The sequence below is a fragment of the Anomalospiza imberbis genome, chromosome 24 (genome assembly GCF_031753505.1).
Source record: "Anomalospiza imberbis isolate Cuckoo-Finch-1a 21T00152 chromosome 24, ASM3175350v1, whole genome shotgun sequence".
In the NCBI taxonomy this organism is placed as follows: domain Eukaryota; kingdom Metazoa; phylum Chordata; class Aves; order Passeriformes; family Viduidae; genus Anomalospiza; species Anomalospiza imberbis.
In genome coordinates this window covers 4635096-4656994 of record NC_089704.1, presented here as the reverse complement: position 1 = coordinate 4656994, position 21899 = coordinate 4635096, and the positions used below count along the sequence as shown (strand labels likewise).

General features: G+C 53.8%; 1 protein-coding gene across 2 annotated transcripts in view; it reads left to right on the top strand.

Moving 5' to 3' along the window:
- SORL1 (sortilin related receptor 1) overlaps nt 1-21899 on the top strand; it is a 49834-nt gene that overhangs the window by 2581 nt on the left and 25354 nt on the right. For both annotated transcript variants that reach the window (XM_068172255.1, XM_068172254.1), the window contains exons 2-21: nt 6549-6665; nt 6970-7095; nt 7360-7521; nt 8261-8328; nt 8598-8778; nt 10625-10726; nt 11445-11614; nt 11770-11962; nt 12185-12302; nt 12785-12858; nt 14428-14516; nt 14632-14810; nt 15775-15961; nt 16951-17079; nt 17307-17392; nt 18957-19129; nt 19302-19433; nt 19563-19654; nt 20283-20529; nt 20959-21097. In XM_068172255.1, coding sequence (XP_068028356.1) covers nt 6549-6665; nt 6970-7095; nt 7360-7521; nt 8261-8328; nt 8598-8778; nt 10625-10726; nt 11445-11614; nt 11770-11962; nt 12185-12302; nt 12785-12858; nt 14428-14516; nt 14632-14810; nt 15775-15961; nt 16951-17079; nt 17307-17392; nt 18957-19129; nt 19302-19433; nt 19563-19654; nt 20283-20529; nt 20959-21097 — 2764 coding nt within the window. The remainder of the gene's footprint in view (nt 1-6548; nt 6666-6969; nt 7096-7359; nt 7522-8260; nt 8329-8597; nt 8779-10624; nt 10727-11444; nt 11615-11769; nt 11963-12184; nt 12303-12784; nt 12859-14427; nt 14517-14631; nt 14811-15774; nt 15962-16950; nt 17080-17306; nt 17393-18956; nt 19130-19301; nt 19434-19562; nt 19655-20282; nt 20530-20958; nt 21098-21899) is intronic.

Sequence of the window (21899 nt, the reverse complement as noted above, 5' to 3'; positions counted from 1 at the left end):
ATAGGCTCACAGCCCTCTTGCCTTGGACACCAAAGCATAAGCACAGGATGCTACTTGGATTTTTTATCTGGACCCTCACTGCTGATCACATCCTTGCTGGGGATGCTGCAGCAAAATTTCCCAGGAAGATCACCAAATAACAGGACCAGCAGCCTAACTCCCTTTGTGGCTTCTCCTTGTTTTTTCTGACTCTGAAGCAGCAGCAATGAGGAGACCAAATGCCCGACTCGAGTCTGTCAGCTTCGAGACAGAGCAGGTTTTGTTCCCTTGCACAGCCCTCACCTCTGTGGGATTGTTGGTGAGGGTTACAATGGACAGACTGTTTGAAGCAGGCACTGACACGAGACAGGACTTTTCTAGGATGCCACTGACAGCAGAGAAGCATCCCCAGGGCAAGAAAACTTCACCCTTGGGGCCAGCAGGGCTCCCTGAACCCCTTCCACAAGCATGGCACCTCACCCTGCCCTCCTGCTCCTGGCACGAGCCCCTGGCCACCAGCACAGTGGCTGGTCTGCCACCCACCCTCCTGTCCTCTCACAACCTTTGTGCTCCTGCCTACAGATCCCTGCTCAGACCTGGAAGTGGGGCCTGGCTCCAGGATTTGCCATTTCCATGGAACCTCCCCACCACACCCGATAAATCCCGGCTGCTGGGTGCGAACCAGCCCCGAGCCACATGGACTGCCACAACCAAGGGAGAGAGCAGCAGCCACTCTGGCTGCCTGTGTGTGTGCTGGGCTCAAGGGTGACCGTGGGGATGGCTGTGGAGAGAGTGTTTGTCATGGCTGTGGCACACAGAGAGGAAAAATGCTGGGGCAGGAGCCCAGCTTGGTTCTGCTGGTCCCGAGGGGAGTTCTGAGAGCATTCACACTGCTAAAACATATCTAACCTTGACCTGCAGACATCCCTTCCCCTTCTTTGGAAAAGGTTTATCTAAAGCCACCCCCCAAAGCACACAGCTCACAAGAAATCTTTGCCTTAAACCATGCTAGGACAAAAGATATCTTCTCTGAGTGCTGGTGGTTCCTGTGGCAGCCACTTCCCCTCTCTGCTGTCACTGCAAGGCTTGAGCCTCTCCCTGTGCTCATAACCTGCACGTGTCTGTCACCTCTGTGCCTTCCTGTCCCCCAAACCAGTGTTAGTGCCTGCCCTAACATCATCAGTCTCTTCCCCTTCTGGGAGGAACTATTTCATTGCTCCCAACCTTCGTGTTTCCTGACGATAACCCATCCTTCCTTTGAGGAAAACCACCGAGTTTTCATCATTTCCAGGCCATTTACTACGACCTGACCTCTTATCAGCCCACCACTCGACCTTGACCCTGCCCACCCCTCTGCGCTGCTGGAGACCTCAGATAATCTCCTCTCAAAGGTGCAGAGCTGGCAGAGAGCCTTGCTGCTTCCAGGGGAGACAGAGATTGCTCTGCAGGGTGGGCACGGTCCAGCCCCGGGAGCGCAGGCATCAGTCACGCCGCATCGCAATTGAACCGTACTTAATCTTGACCTACTTTGCCAGCCTGGCAGAGCCTTCCCAGATCAGACTTTAACCTTCTGGAGGTGTCCTGGGTGGTGACACGTCCCAGCTGCGTCCTTTTCCTCCTTCTTTGTGTTAGCAGGTCTTCCTCCCCATTGCTGGGTCTTTCACAGCCACCCTGAGAAGGTTTCCCTGCTCCTGGCATTTGCTTTTTGCCAGAGCTTGATCGCTGGAAGCCACACAGTTCCTGCTTCTGGCACCATGGTGTCTGGGAGAGGTATTTGTGGTTTTATTCATTGTTTTTCCCCTCCAGCAGATTCCTCACAGATCCCGTGAGTGCTGTGGGGTCCCAAGGGCACTGCTCAAGCCTTCTAGAACTGCAATGACAAGCTCATGGCACACTTTGGACCTCTTCTGCAGCCTCCTTCTTTCGTTATGGGGGAGTGAATTTCATCAGCGCTTGCCAAATCTGCTGGGGATCCCTCCATTCCCATCACATCCTCTATCAATTTAGGAGAACCCAGGTTGTTTCTGGGGTTGTTTCTGGATTCCTGCCCTGACCCCAATCTTCCCACTCCCCTCCCTTTTCCATTCTCCTGGAAACAACAGCTCAGGGAGAGCTCTCTTGGTGGTGGCAGAGAGAAAACAGCCCTGCAAGCAGATGATTTCAGTATTAACTAAATTAACACGGGGCCTGGCACTCTCTGAAATGAGTCACCCGTGTTTCATATCAATGATTTCAGACCCTGGCATTTTCAGTCCAAGCCACAAGCAGCGCCACGGCAGGCACAGGCTGTATTTTAAAATCTCATGGCAGGGCTGGAAGCAGATGCTCGGGAGCAGAGCAGAAGGTGCAGTAATGAAGCTTTAGCGGGGAACGCGGCGTGCCGGGAGCAGGAGCCACCCATGGCACTCCGGGGCCGGGCTCTTGCGTAAGCCCTGCCGGGGGGAGGACTGGCAATGGGGACCAAAGGCCTGGCACAGTCCTCTGCAGCTTCCAGAGAGCTGGAATGAGGAGGGCCATGGTCAGAGCACCTTTTCCTGTTCTGCCCTGTGCTACCCAGGCAGCAGCTTTGCTTCTGACTCTTTCTTCAACCCCATCCTCCTTCCACCAGCTACTGGGATCCAAATATTTCACCCATTCCCCTTCTCCACACCGTGAAACTCCCCTTCTCCAGCCCTGAAACTGATCTGAGCTGATGGCGACACTTGGATGGTTTCAGCAGCCGCTCACAGCCGCAGAGGACCCTTGCTCTGCCAGCCTCGCTTATCAAACAGCAGGAATAACTTATTAACTATCCAGAAATTCCCTGGGAACTGCATTTGTTTGTAGGTCACTTTGAGGATGGGAAAACACCCCAGTGATCCCTAGGAATCCTTGTTCTGCACTCAGTTTTACAGCACTGAGCCTCAGCCCTGAGCTGTCACAGTACATCACCTCCCGAGGAATCGCGAGAGCCCGGCTTGAGCTGCAGTGCCAGCCCTGGAGCTGGAGCATTAATCCTCAACAAAGCAAGCCCAGGGACATGCACAGTGAGCTCCCAAGCCTGCTGGACACCAAGAGTAACCCCTAATGCTGTCCTGTCACTTGTCACTGCTGTTACAAATCAGCCAGCACACAATATTTCTGCTGGCAGCTCACCACAGCCAGCGGTGGGATTTCTGCACGGGGAAGTCACGCTTCCCACACAGAGCAGGTGCTCCAAGGCTGGGATTTAGAGGGAAGGGCTTAAGAGCAGCTCCAGAGAGCTGTCCCTGCCAGTCACTCATCCCCTGGCCAGCCTGCACCATGCTGGAGCTTTCACATTTGTCACATGCCAGGGGTGAGCCACCTCCACAACCAAAATCCTTCTCCAAACTCCAAATCTGGGCATAGGCAACTAAGAGAGATGTGACAGGAAGGGAAGCTGGAAGTTTAGGTGCCAAAGAACAGGGATCAGGGCTCTTCTCCCAGCCCTGGGCACTCGAGGAGTCAGCACTGCACTCATCCAGGTCTCCTCAATTCCTGACATCCATCTCTTCTCCAGGCTCAGCAGGGCAACGCTTCCATCTCAGCTCCCAGACATTCCCTCTGCCAGCCCAGCCTGGAGCTCTCAGGCTCCAGCTGCAGCCCAGAAGCTCATACATGCTCTCAGATGGCCCCTCTAGGGGCTGTCCTCTTCCCATCCCATTCCTGCAGGGCATTCATTTGTTGGGAGATGCTGTTGACAAAGAAATACATCCATAGCAAAGCTAGAAACATTGACTCCATCAACTGCAGCTACAAGCAGCCTCTGCTATGTCTTGGCTCCACTTTTCCCCTCCTGGACTTCATTTGGCACCTTACATATTAGGAGGACAAATTAGAATTTCATGCATATTTCATATATACTTAATCACTTGGCAGAGACCAAAACACTTCCCCATTAAGTGGAATTTATGCTAAATGCTGTTTCCATTAGGCACCAGTCACTGCCTGTTCAGGGGTTACACCAGTTCCCCAGGCAGCTGTCCCCTGCTAGGGGAGGTGGGGACGCTGTGACAGTGCCACAGCAGCAGGGCAGGGTCCCCAACAGCAGCCTTATTCCAAAGCTATTCCACAAAGCCCATCCTGGTTGATGGGACATCAGCTGCTGTCTCTGGGGTCCTGTTTGGTGCTCCCCTGAGCCACTTGGGTCCCCACAGAGCTCTGAAGGGCTGCAAGGCAGCAAAAACAAAAGTGGTTTTGTTCATGGCCTCAGCTCATGAACCTGAGCCACTGCTGTACAACCCCTTCCTGGGAGTCTTACAGCATCCTTGTGCTGCCTTCTCCTGCTTTACACCCTCTAGTAAGAGCTCCTCCAGCTGCTCCAAACCTTCCTGCTGAGCACTCCTCCCTCCTCCCAGGGAGCCAAACCTCAACTGCCTCCAGTTAGCCTTTATACAGGGACTACCATACTCAAACTGCCTGAGCTCACCCTGCTCCTCAAGGACTAAAAGAGCTCAGCTGGCTCCCCTGAACCCAGCTGTCCCTGGTTTTTGGGTTTGACTACACTTCCCAAGCCTCCAAAAAAGGGATCTTGCTGTCTGCTTTATCTTACAAGAAAAAAAGATATAGAGGTTTAATGTTAAGGTTAAATCAAGGTGCTCCTCTGGTTTTCCTGCTTTTGAAATTTCAAGTGTTGGATTTCTTGTGGGAAAAAAAAAAAAAAAAAAGAGAAAAGTGCCATTAAAATTGACACTGAGGTAGTAACAAACCCCTCTTGACTGAGAGGATCTAAAGCACCAAGTTCTGTGTTCCAACAGCGCCCAGCTCCAGCCTGGTGACCAGAAAAGCTGCACCCAAAATAACCAACAGAGATGTCAGAGATTTAAACGGGGTTATTCTGCTTCCAGAGCAGGGGAGGAGGACTGGGAGTGCAGAGCTCAGTTCCACACCCCAGGCCTGTCTGTCGGCAGCAATTCCTCCTCCTCCGGCCTGTTTCCCTGCATCCTCAAACAGCATCTCTTCCTTTTCATTTTTATTTTGTTTTCTTTTCCGGCGGGCACGCAGGGCTCCGTCTGCCTGGCTTTGTAGCTGCTGCTGCTGCCTGACCTAAATCTGCGCCGCGTTCGTAGCCGGGAGCTCCGGCGGGGTTTGCCCAGTGGGGGGGTCCCTGCCCGGGCAGCCGGGGGATGCTCCGGCCCAGGAGATGCTCGGGCTCCGGGGATGCTCGGGCCCCGGGGATGCTCCGACCCCAGGGGATGCTCCAGCCTTGGGGGATGCTCCGGCCCCGGGGGATGCTCCGGCCCCTGGGAATGCTCGGGCCCCGGGGGATGCTCCGGCCCCTGGGGATGCTCCAGCCTTGGGGGATGCTCCGGCCCCTGGGGATGCTCCGGCCCCTGGGGATGCTCCAGCCTTGGGGGATGCTCCGGCCCCTGGGGATGCTCCAGCCTTGGGGGATGCTCCGGCCCCGAGGATGCTCCGGCCCCTGGGGATGCTCGGGCCCCGGGGGATGCTCCCTGCCGGGTTTGGGGTCGGTTCTCTTTCCCCTCCTGTGAGCCTATTGCATAAGAGGGATTTGAGGGCTTCTACTTGGCTCTCCCCCCCGCCCATCTTCCAGAATAAAGATCTTGTTTTTCCAAGTGTTTGGCTTGCTGGAGGTTAAGGCAGCCTCTTCTTCCCGGCGGTGCTGCTCGCTGATCCCGGGGTCAGCGAGAGCTGCAGGGTATCAAGCCTAAGAAGGGCTTATCCCTGTATTTTTACAGCTTCCCAAGGCCCCAGCTCCGGGGTTAGAGCCCTGGGCTGAGCTGTGGCGTGCGAGGGCTCAGGCACGCACTCCTCTGCTGCAGGGAGCGGGGCACCCGTCCATGGCCGGGCTGAGCTGCTCTCCCGGCTCCCCCAGCACGCCTGGCTGTCCCTGCTGGCTGGTGACAGCCACTGAGGGTTTGTCCTGCGCTGTCAGCTCCCACTGTGCTGGTGCTGCGAGAGCTTCCCCATAGAAACCAGCCGTGTGCTGGCAGATACGGCGCACACGGGAATAACGGGATCGTGCACGGCTCCGTGTGCGCTGGAAACCAGCAGGGAGTCACAGAATATGCTGAGCTGGAAGGGTCCCAACCCCTGGCTCTGCACAGACACCCCAACAATCCCACCCTGTGCATCCCTGGCAGCGCTGTCCAAATGCTCCTGGAGCTCTTGGGGCTGTGCCCATTCCCTGGGGAGCCTGGGCAGTGCACAGCACCCTCTGGGGAAGAACCTGTCCCTGGTATCCAGCTAAACCTCCCCTGAAGCGGCTCGAGGCAGTCCCTTGAGTCCTGTCACTGGTCACCAGAGAGAAGGGATGGGTGCCTGCCCCTCTGCTTCCCTGTGGTCTCATCAGCCTGGATTTGAAAACACTTCTCAGTCCTTGGTTTGAGTTTTCATTCTCATCATCTCCTGAATCCTGCTTGTCTGAGGAGGAATAAAGGGAAAACTTACCCTTGTAGGCACCTTCTGCCAATGTGTTCAGGAGAGATGCTGCTTTGAATGAGTTTTCCCAGAGTCTGGTATTTCCAAGGAAGGGTGGCATGAGGGGATGTTAGCTGTCCCTGTGGGTGAGGCTGTGACTCAGGGTGTCCTTTTCCTTGGCACTGCAGGTCAGCCTCAACGATTCCCACAATCAGATGGTCGTTCACTGGGCAGGAGAGAAGAGCAACGTGATTGTGGCCTTGGCCAGGGACAGCCTGTCCTTGCTGGGTCCCAAAAACAGCGATGTAAGTAACACACCCTGGCCCTCTCCAGGTGCACCTTCTGCTTCTGGGCCAGGCAAGGTGATGGTGGCCGCTGAGCTACAGCCTGGCTTGCTCTTGTGTCCCAAGACACACAAAAAAAGGCCCACAAGTCTGGATTCAGAGGCACAAAAATATTAAATATCCTCTGTGCTGCCCCATGGGTTCAAGGCATGGTTGGGAAAATCTCAAATCTTTCCCTGCCTCGCAGCTCACTGAGTTTTCACCAAATCTGTCAGAAGGGAGCTCAGAACTTTGTGCTTCTCATTGTGGGGCTTCTCCTTTGCAGGTTTATGTGTCCTATGACTACGGGAAGAGTTTTAAGAAGATTTCAGAGAGGTTCAGCTTCGATGGGGGGAACAGCAGCGAGGTGGCCATCGCCCAGTTCTACCACAGCCCGGCTGACAACAAGAGGGTGAGGGGGATGTGGCAGCTGGGCCTTTGTCTCTGTTGTCACAGGGAGACTGGACACCCCTTGGGCTGTCCTTGGGGCAGAGGTAGCATATGCCAGGCCCTTCTTGTGCCTTGGTGACGGTCAGAGTGTGGTGGGAGAGGGGCAAATTCTTCTCCTCCAAAGTTTGCCCTCCCAGAGGCTCCCCTGGGATGTGCCCCTTCATTGCTGCCAGCCTGAGCTCTGCTCTGACCTCCTCTTCTCCCCTGTCTGTCCCTCCACTCCCAGTATATCTTTGTGGATGCCTTTGCCCCGTACCTCTGGATCACCACCGACTTCTGCAACACCATCCAAGGCTTCTCCATTCCCTTCAGAGCAGCAGACCTCCTCCTGCACAGCAGGAACCCCAACCTCCTCTTGGGCTTCGACAGGTCTCACCCTAAAAAACAGGTGAGCACTTTGCTCAGGTGGGCAACCAGCACCCTACCCCTGGCCTGCTGTGATGCTCCTGTGGCCTCTTTTGTCCCCCACAGCTGAGAGCCACTGTGCCTCGTGCCAGGGCCATGTGGCTTCATGCTTTGGCCATTCAGGGTGTCTGATCTCCCATGCAGAGCTGTCCAAATTGGCCAGGTCACCCCCTTGCCTACAGTCTGTCCTGTTCTTACCTCTGGAGAATGAGGATACAATACCTGCAGGCTGCCTGTCTTATTTCCCTTCCTTTTTCCTCCCTCCATGCTGCTCCCAACCACATCCATCACCCCAGCTACTGTGGTCATAACTCACCACAGAGCACTGGCAGCTGAGGCTGGATGACCTCTGCAGTGTTTCATGTGGGCCTGTGGTTTGGCTTTGGGTCCTGAACAACAAACTGCTGCTTGAATACAAACACTTTTTTTTTTTCCCTCTAGAGCTGTTGGGTAAATATTGAAAATAATTACAGCACCTTCAGATAGACACTGAGTAAAACCTGGAGGTGAAACAGTGGGAAATCCTTCTGGTAGAAGGCTAAAGGATGGGGGTTTTTTTGCTTTTTGAGTTATCTATTATTAACAGTGAAGTTGCTGTTGCTCCAGGAGCTGCTACATGAAAAGTCATAGGAGTAGCCATGGATGGACACATTGGGTCTCTTGAAGGACTGGGTCTGTTTGTGTCCCAGTCCTACTGGCATCTGTCACCTTTGTTGTTGCAGCTCTGGAAATCAGATGACTTTGGCCAGACCTGGATAATGATTCAGGAACACGTGAAGTCCTTTTCTTGGTATGTATTGCACCCGGCTCCTGTCTTCTCTCACTCCTCACTTCTTGCACTGTTTGCTGCCCTGAGAGAACCAAGAATCTGGGTCCCAGGCTGTGTTCCAGCCCTGCCCCCTGCTCCCCTCACCCTGCACTGTGGACACGTGGCACGGCAGGGTGACAAGCGACAGCCACCCACACTGGCACCCAAGGGTGTTTCCCGTTCCCCCTGCCCCATCTCCTTGCTCCTGCTGCCTTCTTCTCCAATCCCACCACGTCCCCTGTCCTCCCCAGGGGGGTTGAGCCCTACGACAGGCCCACCACCGTGTACATCGAGCGGCACGAGCCCTCGGGGGCCTCCACGGTCATCCGCAGCACAGACTTCTTCCAGAGCCGGGAGAACAAGGAGATAATCCTGGAAGATGTTGAAGACTTCCAGCTCAGGGACAAATACATGTTTGCAACCAAGTCCGTGGTGAGTGAGGCGCGAGGAATTCACTGCCGGGGGTTGATGTGGCGCAGAACCACAGCGGGCAAGAGCATCTGCCAGGGATGGTGCCGCTCTCTGCTGCACCTCACAGCCTTCAGACCTCAGTGGCTTGTCACAGGGGTGTCACCCAGCCTGCCAGCAGCTGCCACCCCCTGTGGGCTCACAGCAGTGGCTGCCCGTGCCGCTCTCCCAGTGGTGTTTCCATACCCCTGCCTCGGGCAGGCTGGGCAGAAGTAGGTCAGCCTGCAGAGGGCTGGGACCCGGGAAAAAGCACAGGATGGCAGGGTGGGGGTGACAGGGGAAGGGGGATGTGGCTCGGCAGCTCGGTGGTTAAAGGAGGCCGCTTGTCAGAGGAGATCACCATCAAACGTGGACCAGGTCCAAGCAGCCTAATGTGCTCCAGCCTGGAAAGAAAGCTGCATTTTCAGTCTGCTTGCCTAGGAAAAGAGGATGTGGGTGAGCAAAAGTGATCTTTTGGTCCCTCTGTAGCTGGGGCCTCTCTGTGCTTTTTACAGTTCTTGGCCAAATTCGAACAAACCTGAAAGAAAGCAAGAAAGTGTCTGTGCGTCCTCTGAGGGCCAGGCCTTTCTAGATCAGAAACAGCATCAGAGGGATAAAGTCCTGATCCTTCTAGAATGTAAGGGGCAGCTTTCTTTTCAGAAGATGCATTTCTGCCCTGCAGCTGCCATCGAGGGCTTTAAGAAGGAACCCTTTATTTAGGGGTGACTGCTGGCAGAACCAGGGAGGCTTTCCTAGGCAGTAAGTGACGGGTGTGCCACCTCCGGCCCCCTGAGCGGGCACAGCGGTGTCTGACAGAGTCAGGGAACATTTGCAGAGCAATTTCAGTTTCTCAGAAGTCTCTCTTGCAGGTAGTACAGCCTGTAACTCCCGGGGCCCGGCCCCTTGGCGCTATGCCTGCTCTGTGGTTTGCAGGAGATTTTATCGAGGGCTCAGTGCTGGTGTAGGGTGAAACACTGGGGGTGGTTTGTGTTTCTGCAGAGAAGCCACTGAGCTCAGGGACAGCGTCCTGAAAGCATGGGGAGGGTTTGGGCACCATTTGGGGGTGCTTTGGAGCTTTTACTGCTTCTGGAGCACTCAGGGGCCACCGGGCAGCACGCCCTGCTTCCTCCTGCAGCTGTAATGACTAAACATCAATAAAATCACCCGTATTCCACACCACGGCAAGCACTGCTGGGAAACACTGAGACAGAGGGAGGCTGGCTGCAAACCCCTCATTTAGGAATCACATCTCCAGGTCTGGAATGAGGCCTCCAAGCCTGCCTGCAGCAGGGGCAGTGCTGGGGAAAGGACAGGCTGGGTGGCACCCAGGGCTCTGACTTCTGCTCCTTTCCGTGGGAGGCACGGTTGCTTAGTGATACAGAGGCTGGGGAAAAAAAAAAAAAAAAAAAAAAAAAAAGCAGGCCGCTTATTTTTGGAGCCTAGATCTGGGTTTAGGTCCTCGCCATTGGCATCCCATATGAAATAGGTTGCCCCCAGCTTTTTTACTTTATTGGCTTCGCGCCAGTGCGTTTCGTTTTGCACAAATTGGTAAAAATAGGAAGGAAAGGTCAGTGTGAGGAGAAAGGAGGAATTAAACCCAGCCTCCTTACCCCCACCCAGCTGACCAGGAAGGAGAGTTTGTCTCCTTGCTGAGCCCTGGCTGTGGAAATTTAAACCCTGAGAGGGGATCACTGCTCCCAGCATCGGGCAGCTGCCACGCTTTGCCCACATGCAGGGAGGGGGAAGTCCCGGGCACTGGGTGATCCCAGTGGAGACGAGGGTGATTTTTTGGGGTGAGCCCCTCCTAACGTGTCCTTGTGCTCTTGCACAGCGTTTGCTCGGCAGCTCACAGCCCCCCTCGGTCCAGCTCTGGGTCTCCTTCAACCGCAAGCCCATGCGGGTGGCACAGTTCGTTACCAAGCATCCAATTAAGGTAAGTGGTGCTTCCCGATCAGCTTCCCAGCTCTCTGCCTTGCCAAGGACACCCCGCAGTGCCAGCAGCAGCTCCAGATGCTGCAGGAGAGGGAAAGGACCCTGCTAGGGGGTGGCAGAGCAAAGGCTCGAGTTGGGATGATCTTGTGGTTTACACGATGACACCTAGACAGTCACTGGGGATTGGGGCTGGCAGCAAAGCCCAGACACCAGAGAGGGGCTGATCCTACTGCTCTGACTCTGCTTTTGGGGGCTTTACCTCTTCCCATGGTGTGGGGTGCATTGGCATGACCCGGAGCATCCAATTCTTGCAGGCTGAAGAAGCCCAGGGCACCGCCAGGGCTTGCAAAGAGTCCCTGATGCATGAACCAGACATGCTGTGGTGTCCCCAGGCTGGTGGGGATGAAGGAGGGCACAAGAAGCAAGTTTTGGTGCTTGGCAGAGCACTGGGGTGCACTCCCAGCCTCAGGGGGGTCCAGAGGTCCAGCACACATGGGGCTTGGCAACCAGTGCTGCTTCCAGGGGGCTTTGCGGGGTGGAGGATGGGAATCACTGTGGGGGGAACACAACAGAAAAAAGAAAAGTGGAGATTTTCCACCTGCTGAGTGGAAAAGATACAAAAAGGTGAAAGCAAGCTAAGAGGAAATCCAAACCAGCCCATGTGTAAACCCTCCCTGTGTGCACACACACACATGAAGCCTGTTCTTTGTGTCCCAAAGGAATATTACATCGCTGATGCCTCGGAGGACCAGGTGTTTGTGTGTGTCAGCCACGACAACAACCGCACCAACCTCTACATCTCGGAGGCTGAGGGCCTGAAGTTCTCCCTGTCTCTAGAAAATGTGCTCTACTACAGCCCAGGGGGAGCTGGCAGCGACACCTTGGTCAGGTAGGACAGGACTCACCCCATCACAAATGAGAACATCGACCAAAATCCGCGATTTTTGGCTGTGCCGGATCAAGGCGTTACCTTTGCCTGCCAATCCCCCACTCCCCCAGACTGACGGGGGAAGGGGTTCAATTTCCATTCCGCCGACCCCGCAGGTACTTTGCCAACGAGCCCTTCGCGGATTTCCACCGCGTGGAAGGCGTGCGGGGCGTCTACATCGCCACGCTGATCAACGGCTCCTTCAGCGAGGAGAACATGCGCTCCGTCATCACCTTCGACAAGGGCGGCACCTGGGAGCTGCTCCAGCCCCCCACACAGACCCGTTACGCGGAGCACATCGACTGCCAGGTACCACGGCGGGGTGGGACAGGGAGAAGACCCCCAAAAGTGGCATTTGGGGATGTGGTTTATTAGTGATGGGCTTGGTGATCTTGGAGGTGTTTTCACTCTACAAAAAGAGGTTAGAGCAGCAATGCCACCATGAGGGAGTCCCTCCTGGCCTTTCAAGCAGAGAGGGCTGGACTAGACAGGATGAGGGATGGATGTTAATCCACTGTTCTGCTTTCCCAGTTGTCCCAGGGCTGTTCTCTCCACCTGGCCCAGCGCTTGAGCCAGCTGCTGAACTTCCAGCTGCGCAGGATGCCCATTCTCTCCAAGGAGTCAGCGCCAGGACTGATCATTGCCACTGGTACTGCTTTTCCCTTGCCTTGGGGGGTGTTGTTGCCAGGCAGTATTTGGTTTGTACAAGCAGGTTATAAAATGCAATTAAATGGTGCATTTTGCTGTCCTTTCTCTGCTGCAGTCCCCACACAGTAATTACAGAATGAACATTTCACTGCAGCACAGAGATGTGAGAAACCTGCTCTCTTCTGATCCTCTCTCCTGATCGTTGTGAAGGGCTTCTTGAAGATTCAGAAATTCCTGTTTGTCTCGCTCTGTTACTGAAGAACGCACACATTTTGTTTAATCATGTTTGTAGCCATGGGTTTTTCCCCCATCTGCTTTTAAAACTTGTAATAGTCCTTGAAATATTTGCTTTTGAAGGGATTAATTTATAGTGTGAAAAATCGTCTCCGCAATCACAGATAAAAATAGTTTGGAGGTGTCTGGCTTCCTTTTAAGCAATCACTTTGCATTCCTCAAGAAGGATGATTTCTCCCATTCTCCCAGGCTCTGTTGGCAAGAACATGGCAAGGAAAACCAATGTTTATGTCTCGAGCAGTGCTGGAGCAAGGTGGAGAGAGGTAAGGCTGCTCTTACACCTGCCAGATCAGCCATCGTGGTGGGGAAACAGGAAGAATTTTGGCAGCAGTTTAGATGAGCTACATTAAAGGTGATTTCATATGAATCCAAGAGCTGGAAGGTGCTCAATACCTTAAAACGCGGGAAAAAGGTTTTTAGATGTAGCACCAGGCGTGGGTTGGTTGGAGATGAACCTCTGGTGTAGATGGTGGATTCAGGAGAGCTCCCTCCTCTGTTTTTTCTTTACACCTGGCAGGATTTTCCTCAGCACGGGGCATTTGGTGTCTTTTAGATGGGACTGACAGCCAGGACTTTGTGTGTGAGAGTGTTTGGAGAGGCTCTGGCTTCTTCCAGAGAAGTGGGATGCTGCCCTCGGTTTATGGGGAGTTTGCTGCTGTTTACTGAGTGGATGTTCTGGTCTGTGGCAGTGTTTGTGGTGTGCCTGTGCACTCTGCAGCCAGTGTAATGTGGTATTCCAACATCTGCAAGCTATTTATTCCTGGGAACTGAGCAGCCTCCTTCTCCCCCTGCGAGTGCTGCGCGGTCAGGGTGAGGTCTGGGCAGCTGCAGTGGGGCTGGGGACATGCCACAGGTCTGGCTGATGCCAAAGGTGGTTCAGAGGCTGCTCCTGGCTCCAAAACCCAGCTGGAGAGCAGCCGTGGGGACCCTGCAGCCAGGCAGGAGCTGACAGATGGGGCAGGGTATCCAAAACCAGAGACTTTCAGGTGTCAAGCCCTACAGGTTTGCCTTGGAGTGCAGTTAAAACATTCTGAGCAAGTGTTGATCCAAAGCTACTGGTCTTTGTATCATGAGCAGAGGTGCAGAGTGACCCAGCAGTGGAGCTGAAAAGCAGTACCACAAACTCCTCCTGCTCAGCTTTGGCCAGCAGCAGGCTGGGAGGCTCGCTGCTCTGCAGAGCACTGGGGTAATTTCACAGCCCAGAGAAGAAAGGAACAATGCATTCAGTGCCCTGTGTAAGAACGTCCTGTGAGCAGGGTCTGGCATGGACATGCTCCCTGTTTTCATCCTGAGGTGCTCTGGGCTCCCTGGATGGGAAAACAAATCTGATTGTGTGCTGGAGGTGTAGGTGAGCATGAGATCCAAGCTTCTTGCCATGGATGAATTGTCTCCAGGGCTTGTTTCTGCATGCCCCACTTCTCTCAGAACATTTACAAGACCTTCCACAGCCTGAGGGCCAACTTCTCTTTAGTCCTGGAATGGCCACAAGGCACTGCTGGGTGTCAGGAAAGCCTCACAGAGGTGACAAATGAGAGGAGGAGTGATGGACTCTGGATTTGTGTCATGGCGCTTCTTCCACTGATTCTTTCCCTGCACAGAGCACAGGAGGAGCAGAGTCCAGGGCTCAGGGCAGCTTTTACACACATCTCTTAGGGGAAATGGGCTGACTGTTCCCATCTGCAGGTGGTGTCCCATAAAGGCTGGAATCTCTGGTGTCTCCAGATACTTGATTTGGCCAAGGCTGAAGCTTGGCTCAGGCAGAGTTTCTGACAAAGCCATTTCCCTTCATTCAGCACAGCTCTGATCACCCCTCAGCACTGTCTCTCTTCCAGGCACTGTCTGGACCCCACTACTACACCTGGGGTGACCACGGTGGAATTCTGGTGGCCATCGCCCAAGGCACCGAGACCGACCAGCTCAAGTGAGTGTCAGGGCACAGGGACTGCCTCTGCTGCTTGGGCTTGGGATGGCAGAGAGTGCCCTGCAGCAGGCAGGACGTGCCCCTGGCATCTCTCCCAATCTCCTTTTTTGTGCAGGTACAGCACAAACGAAGGGGAAACCTGGAAAGTGTTCACATTCTCCGAGAAGCCGGTGTTTGTGTATGGCCTCCTGACCGAGCCTGGCGAGAAGAGCACCATATTCACCATCTTTGGCTCCTACAAGGAGAATGGCCACAGCTGGCTGATCCTGCAGATCAACACCACTGACGTGCTGGGTAAGGGGATGGGTGGCAGAGCCATCTGTGGGGTGGCCCTGCAGGTAGGAGAGAGGGCATCTCTTCTCGTGCCCTGTCCCACGTGTCTCATGCCCACGTGGACACAGCTGCTGAAGGCACTCGTGTGCCCTGTGCTCTCCCTGTACTCCTTCCCTCCTCACTGAGGAATTTGTTGAAAAGGAAAGGGGAAAAAAAAAATTCCTTCTGAAGGCTTGTGCCTATGAATGTTTTATAACCCATTTCAGCTTTGATTGCGAGGCAGCATTTTAATCAAAGCACAGTTAAACCCAGCAGAGGAATTTGCTTGACTAAAATTTATCACCGATTCCCTTGACGTTTTGTTGGGAGCGGATCTGTTTGGTAACCAGAACGACTTCATTCAGATTCCCTGTCACTGCCACGGAGCTGCCTGTTCCCTCCTGTCACTGCGTGCCGCCGCACACTCCCAGAGGGAGTGCTCCTTGCCTGCCTTTCCCTGTGGGACAGGGCTGGGGCCTTGCACTTTGGGGGAAGTTTTGTGCCAGGGGAGGGTGGAGAGGGGAGGGAATCACAGAATCACAGAATGAACTAGGTTGGAAAAGACCTTTGGCTGGAAAAGACCCTCCATATCCTTACCACCTAAACCATGGCACTGAGTGCCACGTCCAGTCTTGTTTTAAACACCTCCAGGGATGGTGACTCCACCACCTCCCTGGGCTGGTAATTCCAGTGCCCAATCCCTCTTTCAGTGAAGAATTTTTCCCTGATGTCCAACCTAAACTTCCCCTGGCACACCTTTAAGGCTGTGTCCTTTCGTTCTTTCAATGGTTGCCTGGGACAGAGACATTCCTGTGGTGTGGGGCTGGATGCCAGCACGCCTGTCACTCCTGGGTACCCAGGGACATCAGCATCTCTCTCTGTCTTTAAACCTGGGGTGCTGCAAATGCTGCACCTTTCAGGACCCCAACCTTGCTTCTCCTCTCAGGAGTCCCTTGCACAGAGAACGACTACAAGCTGTGGTCACCCTCGGACGAGCGAGGCAATGAATGTTTGCTGGGGCATAAAACTGTTTTCAAAAGGAGGACTCCTCATGCGACCTGCTTCAATGGGGAAGATTTTGACAGGCCTGTCATGGTCTCCAACTGCTCTTGTACGAGGGAGGACTTTGAATGGTAAAATACCCATTAATTTCTTCTAGTCTGGATTGTAAATCCAAGATAAGTATCTGTGACCAATCGCTCCGAGTGAACAAACATCCAATTTACGTAGCTCGGAATGTCGCTGCTTCATTTTATAGCAGAGAGGAAACTAAACAGACTGAAAACATCCTTTCATTAATAACAGGGCCTGAGACTTAATTAATGTCTTTAGAGCCTTTTGGGAGCCTCTGAAAGGTTCCAAGGAAGAGGGAAGTATTGTTAATCCATCACCTTCTAAACGATAATGGGTAATTTCCCATCACAGACAGAGATCCACTAAAAATCCTTGTGATTCTGTAGCCACAGGGGTGCAGCTGGCCCTGCTATTGCCCTTTGACTGCAATTCCCACAATCCTGACACTGCTTTCAGGATCAGGAAACGCGCTCTGGCAACCTGATGCAAAGGTTTGGGGTTAGAAAGGAAACTGCTTTCCAGGGACTGGGCTTTCAGTGGAGCTCACACCAGGCTGCTCCTGTCTGATGCTGAGACCAAGCCTGGCTCACCACAAGCAGACTGAGTGCAGGGCTGCCTCAGAATTCAGCCCTGGGCTCCCTACAAAATCCCACTGACAAAACCTCTCTCTCCCACAGAGTTTTCCAAAGAACAGCCGCACTGTAACTCCCATTTTACCAGCAGGACCAGCCAAGAGACAGAGCAGTGACCCGAGCCAGCTAAGCAGCAGGACTGGGGCTTGCAGCCAGCTTTGCAGAGCACACTGGCTCAGCTCTGCTTCGCTGCCTCACCTTCCCCAGCCTGCCCAGCCACTGGCAAAGCTGATTTGCAAAGTGTTCTTGAAACATCCTGTCTGGCTCGGAGATGTTCTGTGCAGCTAAATACTGATAATGAATGAATGGTCACTTTGGGTTCTTAAAAATTCTGTGCAAAAATAGACTCATGGTATAGCATGGCTACATTTTTTGCTTTTTCCCTGTCCGTCCCTACGTCTTTCTTCTCCTTGCAGTGATTTTGGCTTCAAGCTGAGCGATGACTTATCCTTAGAAGTTTGTGTCCCTGACCCTGAGTTTGCTGGGAAACCCTATGACCCACCAGTCCCTTGCCCTGTTGGCTCAACCTACAGGAAGACTCGAGGGTATGTGCTGTGCTTGGGAGGGCAACCTGATATTCCAAGTGCTGGAACGTCTCTTACTGGTGATTAAAAAAGCCCCAAACAACGACAAAACCCACAAAAGTGGCAGCAAACAAACGGCATGTTAGGACATACATGGCAATTAAACACCACAGCTTATTCTGGCTGCACGGGGTGGTTTGTTCACAGTTTTTTCCATGGAATAAACTGCCTGTCTCTGTGTGTTGCAGCTACAGAAAGATCTCTGGGGACACTTGCACGGGTGGAGACATCGAGTCGCGGCTGGAGGGGGAGCTGGTGCCGTGCCCGCTGGCGGGTGAGTGTGTGCAGGATCTGCTCTGGGCACAAGGGCTCCATTCATAAAACCTTTGGCTGGTGCCTGAGGGACCAGGCACAGAGTCCCAGAGGGCTCTCAGACAAAACCTGTGACACAGGAGCCTGGGTGGGTTACAAATCGCCCTCTCCTGTCCTGTGGCCAGAGTTTCTGAGGGTCCTGCTCAGAAGCAGTGTCTGCCCACAGTGCAGAGCCCTCTGAAGCCCTCAGGGGCAGGCTGGAGGCAGGAATCCCTTCATCCTGGTCACGTCCTTGCTGTAGCTGGCTTGAACCCGACCAGAAAGCCAGGAATTACATCAAAGACACCCCCATCCTAGGGAAGGTCCCCTTGCGAAGGTTCCTCTCTGAGACAGCCACCACGTGCAGCTGAACGATGGCCCTTTGGGGCCAGACCAGGGCAGGCCTTCATCCCTCACACCTGTGCCTGCCAGAATTCACCCCCTCCATCCTTATTTTCTCCTGTGGAGCGTACAAGGCACTGTAGCAGCCCCATGTCCCTGTGCTGCCAGAGTTATTTGCATTCTGCTCATTAGAGCTTTAATTTAATCTGCCTTCATGAGCTGCGTGATCAGCATTGCTGCTTGCTGCAGCTCCAGAGCCTCAGGCAGGGAAGGAGCTCGTGGAAGGGCTGGGGAGCTGAGCAGAGCAGCCAGACCCACCAGCAGCAGGTTCCCCTGCACTGCCCTAAAATTTTTCAGCGCGCCAAAGATATTCCAGGTGCGGAACAGCACGGGGAGGCATCCCCTGCGCTGGGACTCCTGCCAGCTCTGCACTCAGCTTTACTCCTGACACGTTATTCACTCCTCTGAGTCCTCTTGAGCTATTTGGAGTGCTGTGTTGGGCATGCTGAGAAGGGCCCTGCTGATTGCAAAGTAAACCTGCTGTCCCCACCGGGCCGGCCTTTGAAGTGCCGTGTTCCCAGAGATCGTCTGGGATCCGTGCTGGCTCGCTCCATGGTAACACTTTCATGTACAGGATCTGTTTCATATCTCCCTATAATCTCATTAGGGATGCACAGCCAGAGTTACTGACATTAGCTCTATTCATTAATAGCATTATTGGACTTGACCGGTGCTGGGATAATGCCCGGGAGACTTTGTCCTGGACCAGGATCCCATTACCTGGATTCGGCTCCATTTGGAAACAAAACCCACTCTGGGATATTTCCTGGGGGCCAGTGTCCCTGAGGACTTGCAGAGTTGCATCACTCCCACTCTTTTTAAGGTTGGGGTTTTTTTGAGGAAGAGGAGATCAATATTTTGTTCCTCACTGGCAGCACTAAAGTGGGAAGAAAGGGGTCAGGGCAGGTTCTGAGCCTCCTCCACCTCCACCTCCTCCTCCTTCTCTTGGACCACACAATGCCCACAGTGTGTGCCCGGCCCCGTGTGAGGCTATTACCACATTCCCATTAACCTAATCCCACTGAGACAAAGGCTCTTTGCCTCCCCGAGGTGCTAAAACCACGGGTGAAAATCACCTGCTATTTTCTTTATTTTGCCCCTGGAGTAGCCAAAAACGGCCACTAAATAAGGCACTGTTATTGCAGAGGAGAACGAGTTCATTCTCTACGCCACCCGCTACTCCATCCACCGCTACGACCTCGCCTCGGGCGTCAGCGAGGAGCTGCCCCTGGCCGGGCTCAGGGGGGCTGTGGCTCTGGATTTTGACTACGAGCACAACTGCCTGTACTGGGCTGATGTCACTCTGGACATAATCCAGGTGAGCAGGGAGCTGGGAGGCATCACCTCCTTGCCACCCGGGTGTTGCATCCACACCCTGAAATGCAAATATTTGTCCTGGTACTCCTCCCCTCCGAGCTGTCTGTCACCTGGCCTTCAGGCTTCAGGCAGTTCCTCGTCTTTTATTCTGATTATTTTTATTTTTTTCCCAGCGTCTCTGTCTCAACGGCAGCTCTGGGCAGGAAATAATCATAAGCACTGGGCTGGAGACAGTGGAAGCTTTGGCTTTTGAACCTCTCAGCCAGCTGCTCTACTGGGTCAATGCTGGGATTCCCAAAATCGAGGTACAGCTCTGCTCACCAGTGGCAGTGGATATTTTATTAAGAAGCAATAATTGCCTGCCACAGATTTTGTGTCATTTCAAGCAGTGCCAGTAGCCAACACACCTGTCCTGCCTTTGGTTTTGGGTCTAGGTTGCCAATCCAGATGGAGACCTGAGACTCACCGTCCTCAACTCCTCGATACTGGAGCGACCCAGAGCCCTGGCTCTGGTTCCCCAAGATGGGTAAGAAAGGAAACATCACAAGTATTTCCCTGCTATTCCCAAGGAAACTGCTGCTCCTTCAGCACATCCTCCTCAGGGAGGACAGCTTGGTGAGGAGAAACTGGGGACAGGCGCAGCACAGTCCTGCCCTGTGGAGCCCACTGTCACCACTGCATCCCCAACTAAGGCACCAGCTCCCTCAGAGCACAGATCACCAACTGTTAATTCCTTCCTACCCATACATATCAATTAGTAAATAACTTTTCCTGCCTGTAAAACTGGTCTGGTCAGTGGGGAAAGCTGCAGTGATGCGTGAGAAACTGAGCTGTGCTCGAATTCAGGAGCCACATTCGAGTTATATCTTTCTGGGGTTTGGCCTCGGCTGCGAATGTAAGCTCTGACAAACCAAAGCAGTTCATGGCGAGGTAACCTGCAGCTGCACTCCCACCACAGAGCTTGCAGCTCAAAAGCCTCTGTGCTGCTCATAAATCTGCTGGTGGTGTTCATTAGAATTGCAGAGATCCCTGTTCAAAGGCATGTGGAGCAAGAGACGCGGAATGTGAAACATTCCAACCTCTGCCTCTCCTAACCTGGATCCTTTTGATGAGCTGCTGTGTGGATTTGGAGTAACCTCTCTGCCTGCTGCCAGGTTGATGTTCTGGACAGACTGGGGGGACTCCAGGGCTGGCATCTACAGAAGTGACATGGACGGGTCGCTGGCCGGGTGCATCGTCTCGGAGGGCGTGCGGTGGCCAAACGGCATTTCCGTGGATGACCACTGGATCTACTGGACTGAAGCCTACATGGACAGGATCGAGAGGGTGGATTTCAATGGGATGCAGAGATCTGTGATCCTGGACAGCCTCCCTCACCCCTATGCCATTGCTGTATTTAAGGTTTGTTTTCCACATTGTCATTTTTAGCGTGCAGGCTCTGAGGCTGGTGCTGGAGGAGCAGGGAGCACGCTGAATTTGAAGGATGGGGATGTGATTTGGAGCAGGCATGACACTTTGTCTCTCTGTCTGCTTCCCTGAAACATTCCCACAAATCCCTGCAACGAGCAGGCAAGTGCAGTCAAGTCCAGGACCAACATTCCCAAGCAGCTGCACTGCAATGTTTGCCCCTCAGCAGATCACTCTGTCACTCTCCTTCCTGCTCAAATCCCACCTCAGGCCTTCCTCTTCCTCTCCCCCTTGGACTGGGGACAGTCTTCACTCTCCATGTCCCCCCACATCCAGTATCTAGGGTGATTAGTGCAGGTAGCACTGATGAGCACGGCCCTGGTGGTGCCTCTCCTCACACTAAGAGCCAAGCCTGTGTTTCAGAATGAAATCTACTGGAACGACTGGTCACAGCTGAGTATTTTCAGAGCATCCAAAACCAGCGGCTCCAGGATGGAGATCTTGGTTGGACGACTGAATGGGATCATGGATATGAAAATCTTTTACAGAGGAAAGACAACAGGTAATCATGCAGATATCCTCCCTGGGATTTGGAAATTGTTCATCCCCCATTTCCAACAGGTTCCCAGCTCACAGGGCCATCCTGGCTTGCATTTCCTGCATATCTATTCCTGCAGGGCTTGAGGCTTTCAGGAATGAGTTTCATGAGGGGTATATTCTGCTTTTGGCTGCCAGGAAAGATGCTCCCCAGGGAGAGAGCTCGTAGGGCACTCGGCTGTGGTGGCATCTCACGGTTTATGTCACAGATCCTGGCTTTTCCATCTAAGTGTTGTATAGACCAAAAAACTGCAGGATTTCAGGGCTGCACCAACTTTGTCCTCCATTAATCATCTGTCTGCGTTGTGACAAGGCAGTGCTGACCCCCGTGGGCTGTTTATACCCATTTTCAGATGGGTATCAGACCACTGAGGGGCCCTACCAGTCTCTGCAGGAGACTGGAGGGACAAGAGGCACTCTGGGGGTGTGACTGAGATCCTTTGGTAGACCTCCAAAGCCACTCAGATGAGTTGTGTCCCTTAAAGGCCAATCTTTCCACCTTAAAGGCCCTCAAACTCCCTGCAGATGGCTGTGGCCATTCCTAGGGGTGACCTCAGCACTCAGCCCTGCAGAGCTGGCTCCTGAGGGGGTCTGAACCCAATGCAGGTGACACTGGACTCCTGTGCCTCTGTCCTGGGCTGGCAGGTGACACTGGACTCCTGTGCCTCTGTCCTGGGCTGGCAGGTGACACTGGGACTCCTGTGCCTCTGTTTTGGGGTAGCAGGTGACACTGGGATTCCTGTGCCTCTGTCCTGGGCTGGCAGGTG